Source organism: Gekko japonicus, unplaced genomic scaffold (genome assembly GCF_001447785.1).
Source record: "Gekko japonicus isolate JY-2015 unplaced genomic scaffold, Gekko_japonicus_V1.1 scaffold246, whole genome shotgun sequence".
Lineage (NCBI taxonomy): Eukaryota > Metazoa > Chordata > Lepidosauria > Squamata > Gekkonidae > Gekko > Gekko japonicus.
The window spans coordinates 761,369-776,215 of NW_015162482.1; the positions used below are offsets into that span (position 1 = coordinate 761,369).

The 14,847-nt window shown below is 44.3% G+C and overlaps 1 protein-coding gene across 1 annotated transcript; it reads right to left on the reverse strand.

The window, feature by feature from the left end:
* Positions 1–9,963: 9,963 nt before the first annotated feature.
* Positions 9,964–14,644, reverse strand: TUBA1A (tubulin alpha 1a). Its single transcript, XM_015405901.1, has 4 exons — positions 14,560–14,644; positions 12,030–12,252; positions 11,516–11,664; positions 9,964–11,156 (listed from the first exon to the last, which is right to left on the reverse strand). Exons 1-4 carry the CDS (start codon positions 14,560–14,562, stop codon positions 10,176–10,178), a joined length of 1,356 nt encoding a protein of 451 aa, XP_015261387.1. The 5' UTR covers positions 14,563–14,644; the 3' UTR covers positions 9,964–10,175.
* Positions 14,645–14,847: the final 203 nt, after the last annotated feature.

The following is a 14,847-nucleotide window of genomic DNA, read 5'->3' on the forward strand; positions in this document are numbered from 1 at the left end:
TGAGGTAGATTAGGCCAAGGGTGTGTGACTGGCCTTAAGTCACCCAGCAAGCGTCTATGGCATAGTGGAGATCTGAACCTGGGTTTCCTAGATCTTAGTCCAGCACTCTAACCACTGCACTGCACTGCACTGGCTCTCAGAGAGTAACTCCAAAATCTGTTGCTGAACATGGAGAATGGAAGAACTTTGGAGTTTGGGTACTTACAAGGCCCAGCCTTATGGATGATGTGGATCTCCACGATGACGAGCAACAAGATTTGTTTAGCAAATTAATATCCAAATTAAACTCAACCTTGTTTCATTCACTATGCAAATAATTTCAGCCTATTAAATTTAATCATTTTTATGACAAAGTAGGGTCCTAAGTACTCCTGATATTTGTTTGTTTTTTTCCATGATAGTTTACTACTCAGGAGCATTCAACGGCATTGATTTCCTTCGTGTATATGCAAATCTAGACTTTACTTCCCCTTCTCTGATTCACAACTAATAACCTTGATTCTTCTATTGAAAAGTTGCTACTGTCAGTATAGCAGCCTTCAAACATGTGCCAAGAGATGCATTTCTATGTACATTTGTAAATCAATGGAACTTCCAGCAGATGTGCGTAGAAAGGGGCTGCATGATAGATTTGTGCAAGGCCAGTTGTGGAACCATTTGTTTTTCTAGAGGCTAAAATTATGACAACAATCTCCCCTTACCGGCATAAGGATATAAATAAACAGTTGTCTGTATTTAATTTTTCCCACTGGATATAAGAGAGCTTGAAGTCTTTAGTGACTTGTAATACATTTTTAATAAAGAAAAAACAGTGAGTCACCTTTCCTTTGTTCTTTCCACTTCTGAGCTGATGGTTCTTCATAGTGTTAGTACTTAATACACCAAGTTTCTGATCTTTTCGGAATATTCATAAAGATCATAATGTACCTGGCAGTAAACCTACTTAGCACAGACAAATATGAGTAAAAATGAATAGGATTATGCATAGTGACTATCCTATGCACACTTTCATGGAAATATGCTTCCAAGTAGGCAGGCACAGGTAGGACTGGAATACACAACCCATATTCTGTCCACTGCAGGTCACTGACTTTTTAAAAATCAGATTTTAACGAAAAGGAAACATTACTGGTGTATTATATTGAACCAACCAGAATGTAAATGCTCCCCCCCTTCAAAAAAAAAATCTGCTTGTCCAGTTTGGATGCCAAATCAGAGCATAATTTCCATGTGAAAGTGATCTAAAATTTCCCAAAAGGGCTCCTTTTATTGTTTTTCTGGCATCACACAGCATTTAGCCACAGGTGCTACAAGAGCTCAGCATCTAGAAAATCTGTTCTTTATATCAGAGACCTATGGTTAAAAACTCCCCCTATTTTGGAGAAGCAAGACTGTTCCAATCTGGCTGCCCATTGTTAATATCCTGTCACATCAAGAAATGGAATATGATCAAATATACAATGAGTAATTTTTATCGTGTGAATATTATTTATTAACATTCATGTTCCTCCCTTCCTCCAGGGAGGTCAGAACAACTGAGCAGCTTGTCTAGACCACCCAGCGAGCTTCATAGCTGAGCAGGGATTTGTAGCTGACATGGCCATATCTCAACCCATCCCCTCTGCTCACACCTGTTCCACTATGCCTCACCACTCTTCAGTTAAAAACTTCATTAATTTGTGTTTATTCAGACAAGATTGCTTGCCAGCTTAGGGAATGATCCACAAAAGGGCCTCAGAGTGCTAACTGGGTGGAGCAGCTTGAACTCCTGTAAACCTCATCTTTACCAAGGAGCTAAACACCAGAGTTTATATGCCATGCAGTTATTGCTAGCTCTGAGGCACTCCTGGCTGAGAGATGTTGTAAGAGTGCCACTATATGGGCCACTAGTTACCTGACTAATAAAAAGTAGAGATATCACCCTGCCAACGAAAGTCCGTATGGTCAAAGCAATGGTATTCCCTGTAGTCATGTATGGCTGCAAGAGTTGGACTATAAGGAAGGCCGAGCGCCGAAGAATAGATTCTTTTGAATTATGGTGCTGGAGAAGACTCTTGAGAGTCCCCTGGACTGCAAGGAGATCAAATCAGTCAATCATAAAAGAAATCAACCCTGACTGTTCCCTGGAAGGCCAGATAATGAAAATGAAGCTCAAATACTTTGGCCACCAAATGAGAAGGGAGCACTCACTGGAGAAGACCCTGATGCTGGGAAAGACTGAAGGTCAAAGAAGACGGGGACGGCAAAGGATGAGATAGTTAGACAGTGTCATCGATGCAACGAACATGAAAGTGAGCAAACTCCAGAGGACGGCGGAAGACAGGAGGGCCTGGCGGGAGCTGGTCTATGGGGTCACGAAGAGTTGGACTCAACTGTGCAACTGAACAACAACAAGTTACCTGACTCCTTGGTATGCTTGGGGATTCCTTAGCTACTGATGTGATACTCAGTGACTCAGGAGTCACATGTGGCTCTTTGACATGCCACCTTCTGAAAATGTTCATCAAAGGGGCAGCCAGCCGATGCTTCAGGAAAGCAGGGTTATGGTTGGCAGTTGGTTCCTACCTTGAAACAGTTTCTACTGAAGGAGCAGAAAAAGTGTGAGCCTCTCTGGAGTTTAGGCCTCATGCCAGGGATGGAAGAAAAGGTTGTCAGTAATTATGAATGTGGTTATCTATGACCCATGAACTGAGTACCACTGTGGCAGAGGCATGGCTTTTTTTAATTAATTACACCTTTATAATTCAGGCTGTACGCCCCCTCCCAAACACAAGCTATGTCTAACGCATCTGAGTGAGACCTGTCCTGCCTGAGATGTGGTATATCTGAAGAGTTTTTATGGCCCCGGTCACGCGGGCCAGATAACGCCGGGGGGAGGCAGGGCTTTTTGCGCCACCGCAATTAGAGCCGCCATAACGCAATTCCACACGTCGATGGCATGCCATGGTTCCTTCCCTCCGCACCTGCGTATCAACAAGGGGCCGGAGAGAAAAGCTGCGGCCGGCGCGATCACACCGAGGGACTCCGGAGGCAGCCCATGGCAAACCGGTTGCTAGTACCTTCGAGCAGGTAGTTTTTAATCGTGCATTTTTGGCGGTACGCCACGGGTTTACCACGGATGTGCTCCACTTCCCAGATGTTGCGGTGTGATCGCACCTGGATAATCCGCCATGCAATCGTTGCTCTCCCATGGCAAATCCTCCGTGTGAACAGGGCCTACATTGGTTTTTCTATAGTTACCATTCTTTTAAGTGTGACTTAAAACATAAGCTGCCTTCGGTGCTGCTTGTCAGGAGAATGGGAGGGTAAAGGCATTTGTCAAATCAAATAAGTAAAATTACAAATGCAAACCTAGACAGAAAGTGGAGGGCTTTTGAGCAGGATATGCAGTATCCACAAGTAAAGCAACATTTAGGTTTCCATGTTTTTAAGGCAATAATTGTTAATCTCTGGTTCTGGTTCTTATGCATGTGTACATAATAAAGAGTTAATTCAGGTGGATTCAATTAGTTGCTTCTGATTGTGTATTTGAATCACAGGCATACAGCATCCATTTTGTTCACAGATAATGACTATTTGTAACTAAATCTCTGTGATTTCTTGGTAGTTCAGATAAAATCCAGAGAAGAACTTCAGTACCCATGAAACCCATCCCTTCTGAAGTTAAATGAGCATTAAGGCAAGGAGGATTGTTTGTCTCTGGCTGGTTGTTTCCTTTTCCAGATTGGTAAGGAAAGAATTAGTAGGCACATAGATGAACAAAACCTATTGAGGCAGACTCAGCATGGGTTCTGTAAGGGAAGATCTTGTCTCACTAACCTGTTAATGTTCTTTGAGGGGGTGAACAAACATGTGGACAAGGGGGATCCAATAGATATTGTTTACCTTGACTTCCAGAAAGCTTTTGATAAAGTTCCTCATCAAAGGCTCCTAAGTAAGCTCAAAAATCATGGGATAAAAGGACAAGTCCTTTTATGGATCAAAAACTGGCTAATTAATAGAAAATAGAGAGTGAGTATAAATGGGCAATTTTCTCAGTGGAGGGTGGTAAGCAGTGGGGTACCACAGGGATCAGTACTTGGTCCAGTGCTTTTTAACTTGTTCATTAATGATTTGGAGTTGGGAGTAAGCAGTGAAGTGGCTAAATTTGCGGATGATACGAAGTTGTTCAGGGTGGTGAAAACCAGTGGGGATTGTGAGGCACTCCAAAGGGATCTGTCAAGGATGGGTGAGTGGGCATCAACATGGCAAATCGGGTTCAGTGTGGCCAAGTGCAAGGTGATGCACATTGGAGCCAAAAATATAAATACACATTGATGGGGTCTGAACTGGCAGAGACTGATCAAGAGAGAGATCTTGGAGTTGTAGTAGATAACTCACTGAAAACGTCGAGACAGTGTGTGACTGCAATAAAAAAGGCCAAGTTCTGGTCACCACACCTTAAAAAGGATATTATAGCTTTGGAAAAAGTGCAGAAAAGGGCAACTCGAATGATAAAAGGGTTGGAACACTTTCCCTATGAGGAAAGGTTAAAGCGCTTAGGGCTCTTTAGCTTGGAGAAATGACGACTGAGGGGTGACATGATTGAGGTTTATAAGATTATGCATGGGAAAGAGCAGGTAGAGAAAGAGGTACTTTTCTCCCTTTCTCACAATACAAGAACTCGTGGGGACTCCATGAAATTGCTTACTACAATTTGGCTCCATCGTGGGCACTCCATGAAATTGCTGAGCGGTCGGGTTAGAACGGATAAAAGGAAGTACTTCTTCAGCCAAAGAGTGATTAACACATGGAATTCACTGCCACAGGAAGTGGTGGCGGCTACAAGCATGGATGGCTTCAAAAGGGAATTAAATAAGCATATGGAGCAGTGGTCCATCAGTGGCTATTAGCCACAAGGTATAGATAGGGACTCTGGGGCAAGTGATGCTCTGTCATCTTGGTGCTTGGGAGGGTCAACAGTGGGAGGGCTTCTAATGTCCTGGCCCCACTGGTGGACCTCCTGATGGTACTGGTATTTCTGGCCACTGTGTGATACAGAGTGTTGGACTGGATGGGCCTTTGGCCTGATCCAACATTGCCGTCTCTTATGTTCTTATGTAACATCTGCTATGTTGCCCTCTCTTGTTATAGAAGCATAGTATTACAAAATATATATTTGTAGCTTGTAAGCTAAAAACTGAGTTTCCCCCATATGACGCTCTCTTTAGCATGGTATGAGTTGGCTTTACCACAAATGCACTTTCTTTGTGCATTTTCACTGTGCAGGTGAGTTCCTCCTCACAGAAAATACCTAATCTTCTCACCTTTCTCATCTCAAATGTCACTGAGCCTCCTTACTTCCTTTTCATTATTTATTTAAAGCATTCATTCACTTCTTTGTTTGTAGCTCAGAAGAAGGGGATGCCTTTTGTGCAGTTTAGCAACTCTCTCCCCTCCCTTTCCTTGATTTTAAAACAGCAAACAAAAGGATTTTTCTTTGCTCGCACCTGCCACTACACAAAACATACCCTCTGCATTTGCTTTGTGCTGTTTTTGTATGTTCATCTCTTCTTGTCCAGGATCATAGTGCTGAGAAGGCTGAGCTGAGCATAACTTGGGTATAGGATGTTTTGTAGCAACAATTCTGTATCTGCATCCAAAAAGATGTAGTCATCAATGTGTCCTAATGCAATATAAAAAATCTAAGGGTTCCTCATCTCTGAAGCAGCACTCCCTTCCATCTGCCTAGATATTCCAAGAGATATAAAGTGGTTCACAGAGGCAGACATCCATGCAAGGGTTTGTTTGCAAGGCAATCCCTTGCTAACAGCTCCTTATAGAAATATATTTGTGAGAAGTGGTTTCCCCATGTGATTTTAAAGCATGGCATTTCAAAGATACAGATGTGCAGGGGCCCACTTAAAACTCTATGGTTTTCCCTTGTATGGTCGTGGCCCCGCCCCCAGCATGCCCGGCATCATGACGTCACTTCCCTGTGACGTGCATGCAGCGCGCGCCAGGAGCCGCACAGGAGTCCCCCGCCGACAAGGTAGGTAACATTTGGCAACCCTACCTGCGGAACATTCCGAGAAATGTTGTCGCTAGCCTGGCCTCCTTGATATTTGGGAGGACCAGCCGATTCTGGGTCCCCAATTGCAGTGCTCTCTGGGGAACATATGGGGAAAGGTGGTCCCTCAGGTATGCAGGTCCCTGGCCATAAAGGCCTTTAAAGGTAATAACCAGCACCCTGAACTGAATCCTGTATGCTATAGACAGCCAGTGCAATGTCTTTAGCACAGGTTGGATGTGCTCCTGTATAGGGAGTCTCATCAGCAACCTGGCCGCAGCATTTTGCACCAACTGCAGCTTCCGGATTTGGGGCAAGGGGAGCCCCATGTAGAGGGCATTACAGTAATCCAGTCTCGAGGTGACCATTGCATGGATCACTGTTGCCAAATTGTTGCATTCGAGGATGGGAACCAACTGCCTAATCGGCCTAAAATGGAGCTGCTGGGTGACCTTGGGCAAGGCACAGTTCTCTCTGAGCTGTTCTTTCAAGAGCAGTTCTCTCAGAGCTCTCTCAGCCCCACCTACCTCACAGGGTGTCTGTTGTGAGGAGAGGAAGGGAAGGAGACTGTAAGCCACTCTGAGACTCCAAGTGAAGGGCAGGGTACAAATCCAATCTCTTCTTAATATCACTCTTTTTCTAGCAAGACTTCAGTGTCTTGGAATGCATCACCGACAGACCTATCAGTGTACGCCCACTAGAAGAACAACTGTCTGTTAAGGAGCTTAAAGTGGTGTTGAAGCCAAAGTAGAACAAGAGGGCTGGCAATCCCAATGCAGAGAAGCTAGAGGCACACTTGTCACTGCAGCTGTTGGTTATATTGTGGGCTCAACAGGTGGCTGGGGAATCCTGCAAAGCAATAGGCACCATAATTATATTTTATTTTAATTTTTAAATTTTTATTTGCTTTATTTATATCCCACCTTTCTCCCCAAGTGGGGACCCAAAGCAGTTTACACGGTTCTCCTCTCCTCCATTTTATCCTTACAACAACCCTGTGAGGTAGGTTAGGCTGTGTGTGACTGGCCTAAACTTCCATGGCAGAGTGGGGATTCAAGTCTGGGTCTCCTGATTCTAATCCGACACTCTAACCACTAGACCATGCTGGCTCTCATAAGTCCTTGATTGGCGTTACCAACTTGACAGCAGAATGGCAAGTAGTCACCCAGGACTGTGGTTGTGACTTCATCCCCCACTTCTGTGGAGGTTACATTGGCATCACAACATGGTACTATGTTGCCAGCATATTGGGGGCAGTGAAGTTCTGCATTGGGCATCCTCACAGCTAGCATTGTCCTTCCCTAAAGTACCTTGAATGAGCCCTGATATCTTAAATTGTGCTGTGGTTTGGAGCCTGAATGGGGGAACAGCTGTATTTTCACTCTCCATATTTATATTTTTGCAGTTATGCCAGTGTGGGGGCGTAGAACAGTATGGAGAGGAAGCCCTGCTCCTCCCGACACACTCATGATATCACCTAATTCTGCCCAGCACTAGGGTTGTGTGGTATGGAATTGGCACACATTAACACTGGCATATCTTCAAGCTACTTTAGCCTATCTCAGAGTTATGCCAGCATAGGGCTCAGTTGTTATCTTACCCAAACCATCCAGAGATGGAGTGTAATGATTTCTTGTTTTGGTGTGTGTTTCTTTAAACGTTTAGTGTGACTGCAGCAATGTAAGGAGAGTGATGGAGGGAGATAAGTGTGATGTGATTGGCTGATGACTGAGAATGTGGGAGGAGGGGTATCTCTGAGGTGATTCTGTGTTCTTGAAGAGATGAGTGTGGAGAGTTTTTTGGGGAGTCTGGGTGACAGAGGAAGCAGTTGGAGCTTAGTTTAGCCTGTGTGACTATATGAGCAAGAGAGTTCAGCATGTGTGGCTATATGAGAGAGAGTTTAGCCTTTGTGGCTATAAGAGTGAGAGAGTTTAACAGAGAGATAAGCCTGTTGGAGTTGATTAGTTGGGGCTATAGCCTCGATTTGTGTTTGTGTAATTATCTTTTTCAAGAAGCAGGAATAATTCTCTAACAGCCAGCTTTCCTTATTGACTGCAATAGTAATTGTTTCCTACTCATGATTGTGCTTCAGCATTATGACAGTATAAATTAAATGTGTTTTAATACAGGAGCCTCTTGGCTGTGACAAGCACTGGGGAATCAATGTATAGACTAATTTAGATGCATTATCTTCAGTGTAGTGTCACATTTTTATTTTTGCTGCTATGGAGTAATGGGTTAGATTTCTTTAGCATTAGTTTTCATGTGAACATTTGAGAAGCTGCTGTCTTCAAATTGCTTCCTTCAGAACTCACCAATTGAAATGATCAGGGACAATTTTTAGAACAATTTTTAGTGACTCTTATCTGGAGAACCAGGTTTGATTCCCCACTCCTCCACATGAAGCCATCTGGGTGACCTTGGGTCAGTCACAGTTCTCTCAGAACTCTCTCAGCCCCAACTACCTCATAGGGAGTCTGTTGTGGGGAGAGGAAGGGAAGGAGATCATAAGCCGCTCTGAGACTCCAAGTGAAGGGCAGGGTATAAGTCCAACTCTTCTTCTTGCTTATGGTCATTCAAGAAATCCACAACTGAGCATTTTTTTAAAAAAATATTATCTATTCTCTAATACCACCATGCTGTTATAAAGGTTTAAGCTACATATATCTTAGAACACAGATCTTCACTTTTATAATTTGAATGTAGAATATAAACTAAGGTATTGATGATGTTTCCAGGGACAAATTTGACCATACATTTTGATTAGGCTAGAAGTAAACACAAGTATGCTGGGTCAGTGTTGTGGCTGTTGTACACATTCCACTGAATGAAGATCATACTGAGACATACTGGCAGGAATGATTCTAGGACTGAAGAACACATACAATGCCATCTAATACAGGACAAAGTATGTTTGATCCCATTAATTTTGGATTCCCTAATCTCAGATAATGACTTGAAAAGATAGGTCAAGCCTTAATTCGAATGGTAGGTGAACTATCCTCTGTACTTAAAGGAATAGGTTGGGGAGGGAAGGAAAGCACAGTGGGAGAATTTCCTCTTTCTTGGTTACTACAAACACCTTAGTAACTGATCCAAGGTTTGGAACTTACAGGCCCTCCTAAAAATATGTGCAGCCTACTTTGGAATTAATCTAATATCTCAGTGGTTTGTCAGCTGTTCCCATTCCCAGAATTCATGCTGACTGAATGTAAAGTCATCAGCATGGTATTCCGTGTTTTTTTTTATCAGTCATGTCAGTTGTCCTTTGAGATCCAGACTAGAAACCATAGTAGCAGACTGAAAGGTTTAAACCTAAATATGCTTCAGTTATTTAGAAGAGGGGCCAAGGTGAGCTTTAAACAGCAAAAAGACAGGCAGGCAGGGGTGCTGCTTGCCACTTACTTCCTGTCTATTTGCTGCTCTCCCGCCCTTCAGTCAAGCTTAAGACTGGGAAGAGAAACCTCAAGAGGGTAATTCTTGAGTTGTTTTATTGTCTGAATAAATGAACTGTGTCTTATTGTGTAAGTCAAGTTGTACAGAATGTTCGAGGTTTTGCTGCAATATTAATATATAAAGCTATAGTTCATTCTGATATTCTTGGAATGTATCCTTTTCATATTTTGGAAAATGAATAAAGATTTAATTAATAAAGACTGGGAAGAGAAGTGTGGGGTTAGTGTTGGCTACTCTTCCACCTATGCACTCCTTTGCACTCCACACCCCTACTTCCTAGATGACTGAGGCCTGCATTTACACAGAGTAATGATGCCATAATATATTCATTTTGGCCTGTTCAATAAAACTGTAAGTATTCCATATTAAGCACTAAGGTCCTTATCAAAGCGGTGGAATAAGCAGGAAAAAAAATTAGTATTTTGAATAACCACACAAGACACCAATCCTCTAGGACAGGGAACGCCTTTTATTCACAAACCCATAACATTGGATGGTTTGGGTCTGTAATAAAAATGTTCATGTTTTAAAGCACAGATCAGTTATTGTAGGGCAAACAAATGTATCGGAATTTACACTGGTACATAAATTAACCGATCAGACCAGAACTTGAATATTGTTAAATAGCTTGAAATTCCCTGTAAGAGCAGCACCGTTGTGACATTTTACTTTAGTATTCCTCTCCTTCCTCTTCACCCTCTCCTTCAACAGAATCCACACCCACTTCTTCATAATCCTTCTCTAGGGCAGCCATGTCCTCCCGAGCTTCTGAGAACTCTCCTTCCTCCATCCCCTCCCCTACGTACCAGTGGACAAAGGCACGCTTGGCATACATCAGGTCAAACTTGTGGTCCAGGCGAGCCCAGGCCTCAGCGATGGCTGTGGTGTTGCTCAGCATGCAGACGGCACGCTGAACTTTGGCCAGGTCGCCCCCGGGGACCACTGTGGGGGGCTGGTAGTTGATACCAACCTTGAAACCAGTGGGGCACCAGTCGACAAACTGGATTGTGCGCTTGGTCTTGATGGTGGCAATAGCAGCATTGACGTCTTTGGGAACAACGTCACCTCGGTACAACAGGCAGCAGGCCATGTATTTACCGTGGCGAGGGTCGCATTTCACCATCTGGTTGGCTGGCTCAAAGCAAGCGTTGGTGATCTCTGCTACAGAGAGCTGTTCATGGTAAGCTTTCTCAGCAGAGATGACTGGGGCATAGGTGGCCAGGGGAAAATGGATGCGAGGATAGGGTACCAAATTGGTCTGGAATTCTGTCAGATCTACATTCAGGGCACCATCGAATCGCAGGGAGGCTGTAATGGAGGACACGATCTGACCTATCAATCTGTTCAGATTGGTGTAGGTGGGGCGTTCGATGTCAAGGTTCCTGCGACAGATGTCATAGATGGCCTCATTGTCTACCATGAAGGCGCAGTCAGAATGCTCCAATGTCGTGTGAGTGGTCAGAATGGAGTTGTAGGGCTCAACAACAGCAGTGGAGACTTGAGGAGCTGGGTAGATGGAGAACTCGAGCTTGGACTTCTTGCCATAGTCAACAGAAAGCCGCTCCATCAGCAAGGAAGTAAAACCAGAGCCAGTGCCACCACCAAAGCTGTGGAAGACCAGGAAACCTTGGAGACCTGTGCATTGGTCAGCCTGTTGGAATAAGTTAGTATTAATATAAATCATTACATTAACAATACTACAAAGGGTGTGGTGGAAGAAAAAACAGACATCTCCATACCATTTTCAGTCAGCTATAATTCTTTTGAGATACAGTACCAATTCCAGTGCAGAGTCTGTACTTTTTGTATAATTCCATTGTAGGATTTTGCACAACTGATATCAGAAAGATAGCAAGGGCATATCTGCTTTTTTCCAGTTTTTAATAAGTTGCTAATGCACATAGACATTTTCATCTTATAATTCTGTGGCAGGTTAGCACAATACAGCAGTATAATGGCTATTGCTTTTCTAAAATCCAGCAGATTTTCCTTCTGAGGAAATATATTTACCAGTTTGCGTATCCTATCCAGAACCAGGTCAATGATCTCCTTGCCAATGGTGTAGTGGCCTCGAGCATAGTTGTTGGCAGCATCTTCTTTGCCAGTGATGAGCTGTTCAGGGTGGAAGAGTTGGCGGTAAGTTCCTGTGCGCACTTCATCTGTACAGGGACAAAAAAGGAAGGGGGGGGGGAAATGAGCTATTACTGTCAATTAATCTAATTTCTCACATAACTGCAATTTCTTCTGGGCTTTGTTAAGCAAGGTACTTTTTTTCTTGGTCTCATTAACTCATTACAGTACAAAGATTATACTTGGTTTTGTGTTCAAATTTTCTTTGAAAGCTTACCAGAAACAAAAAGCTACATTAAATTTGTAAAAATTATCTTTTGTGTAAAGAAAGATTTACTAGGGTATATTTTTAAAGTATATAAAGCTGGACGATGGTTCAAAAATGCTCTAAAGTCTGGTGATAATGAATTCATTGGGGAAAGTTATTGCTCATCAAAATGACATTGACGCTCACCAATCACTGTTGGCTCCAAGTCCACAAAGACGGCCCTGGGGACATGCTTGCCAGCACCCGTCTCACTGAAGAATGTGTTGAAGGAGTCGTCTCCTCCCCCAATGGTCTTGTCACTGGGCATCTGCCCATCAGGCTGGATACCATGTTCAAGACAGTAGAGCTCCCAGCAGGCATTGCCAATCTGGACACCGGCCTGGCCCACGTGGATGGAGATGCACTCACGCTAAGATGAAAAATCAGAGCACAGATGCATTAGGATGGCCTATAATTTCATTTTAATAAGAAGGGTCAAGAATGTCCAGCTACATTTAATGCTGCTTCATATCCTTGCAATCTGTGATTAAATAAGAACATCAGAAAACTACATTTGAAATTTCTGCTAAAGTCCTCTTATTTTTATAGAGAATCAAACATTCAGGCACCATAAGCTCTGCAGTTGATATTCAACAAAATAAAAGCACATGCTAAAACTAAAAAAAAAGTATAACATTGCTAGTCCTCATTGTTCAAATAGGAACTAGAAAGCAAAATGACTGAACAGCATCTTGTTCTACAAGAACAAGGAGTACTAGCATGCCACACCCAATCCATTGTTCCTTCAGTGCTATGAAGGATGCATTCAAGGATTTCCTTATCAAGATACCTTCTTTGGAGACAATTTATTCTCTGCAATGTATTCTTCAGAACAGTGCTACCATAAAAGACTTTGATTTTCAGTGTCAAGAAAAGTATTTCTCTTTCTTGCTCCATACACCCCTTGTTTTTAAGGTGCATCCCGTCATCTTGAGCAGCCATGCTGAGAGAGAGACCTGCAGAGAATGCCACGCCCAGTCCAGGAACACTGGGGATGCTGAGTGCAGTAGGGAGTGGAAGTCTAACCATTATTTCTCTGCCTACGCCTACACGGGCTGGCAGTGTCTGCGATCTGAAATGGATTAACGCAGCCGAGTTTATTTCCAGCATGATCTCATAATGCTGTTTTGCCAATTTTCCCTCCTCTGACCTCAACTGAGAACATGCTTGGGGAATGAAATGAATCAAAGGGGGTGGGGGAGGGGAGGCTGGAACAGGAGACAAAACTGCTGTCACATGCCAAGAAAGCATGTATGTGCCGTTTCCATTCTTCCTATAATTGTGATCAAGGACTGAGTAATTAAAAAAAAAAATACAAAACCCCAGCAAGTATAACCAACCCCCCCAGCCTCTTTCTGTGTACTGGGAATCTTGTTTGGAATGAAGCATTCCAATACAGAAAAATATATATGCAGAAATGAAAACCTGCAACTGATGTGGAGGAAACTTGTTGAAAACAGAGACCAGTCCACTTACACTGCAGCATTGTCTCTGGCTAATTATGCTGGTCACATCTGCCAGAGGAGACACCCCCCTTTGTCTGCTTTGTCAGCCATCACCTTCTGCTTTCCATTCATCCACAGACCAATCTGCTTCAGGGCATGTGGGCTGGGAAGAGGGGGAGGGTGCTGCCATTTCAGCCCTCAGAGGGTCCCCAGTCCCACCCCTCCACTACGGAGATTTTTTAACAATGCCCTTCCTTATACACAGTCTTTTGGAACAACGCAAGGGCGTGGCCCAACCCCCCCAACCCTCTTTTTTGTGTGTGTGCTAAAAGTATCCCCCAGAAAGATTTTAGTCCTAAATTGAGCATTCGTTTCCCGATACTACTTTTATTTTTCACCCGATACGGCAGGCACAAGAAATTTTCCAGCAGAAGCTCCCCTCCCATCCGTTGCTCCTCAACATTTTTTTTTTTGGGGGGGGGCGGTAGTGGCCCGTGCATTTCCGCTGAATCACTGCGGATGCAATACGAATAACTGATTAATAGCACTTCTTCCTCCGAGCACTCAAAGACACTTAATGCCAAAAGGAACAGGGAAAATATTGACGCAGGTTCAACCCACAAAAACCATGGCTCTAAAAAGAGAGATCTAAACTGCAAAGAAACTATCCGATCATATTTTCTCAGAAGATGATCTTTCCGAGAAGTGCAGCCATTTGCTTTGGGCTGCTTCTACCCGGACACACGAGCACACATGATTTCAAGCACAGCCAATCGCTCGCCCTGCTGTCACCGCCTGCCATTGCTGCGCTGCTCTCTCCATCTTTCTGCAGATCCGCAGCTGGGAAGGCTTGGAAACGGAGACGCACGCAGGAATGGCTAGGAACCACTGTGTCAGAGCCGCCTCATGGGGGGGGGAGAGAAGAGATGATGGATGAGTGAGTAACGGGCTTTATTCTGGCCTCCGGAGAGGTTCCTCCCGGCATGCCCGCAGCTCGCCCTCAAAGTCCAGATGGGCGGCTGATTGGGGCGGGGGGGAGAAGAGATCCCCCATAGAAATGCAGAGACAAAGCGCACTATTGGGCGGGCAGACAGGCAGGGATTGAGGGGAAGGGGGGGGGGAAGTGGAGGGTCAGCAGATAGCAATGAGAATGGGGACTGCCTGCAACTTGCTAGCTGGCTCCCCCATGCCACGAAGCCTCCCTTCCCCTTCTCAGAGGCGCTCACGCTTACCATATCTGCTGCTTGGTTGATAGAGCCTCAGCAGAACTCGAACCGGCACGGGAGGGTGCTTTCTCACAGCGCGACTCTTAGGAGGTCGATGTAAGATAACCTGTAGCGCATAGTCCAACGCGGCTCCCTATATACAACCCCGTCACCATGGGGACGGGCGATGGCTTTTTGTGGTTGGTTGGGACACCCCCAATCCGCCTGGAGAAGCGAAGGGCGGAGAAAGGCGATTGGCTTGGGGCGCATAGGATGAGGTAATCTTCCCCACCCCTCCACCCCTCCTCTCCTCAG

Excerpts from the sequence above, each read along its gene's own strand:
- TUBA1A (XM_015405901.1), bottom strand. Across the intron at positions 11,665-12,029 it reads CTTGGAGCCAACAGTGATTG|ATGAAGTGCGCACAGGAACT; the intron begins GTGAGCGTCAAT and ends GTCCCTGTACAG. Across the intron at positions 11,157-11,515 it reads TGGATAGGATACGCAAACTG|GCTGACCAATGCACAGGTCT; the intron begins GTAAATATATTT and ends TTATTCCAACAG.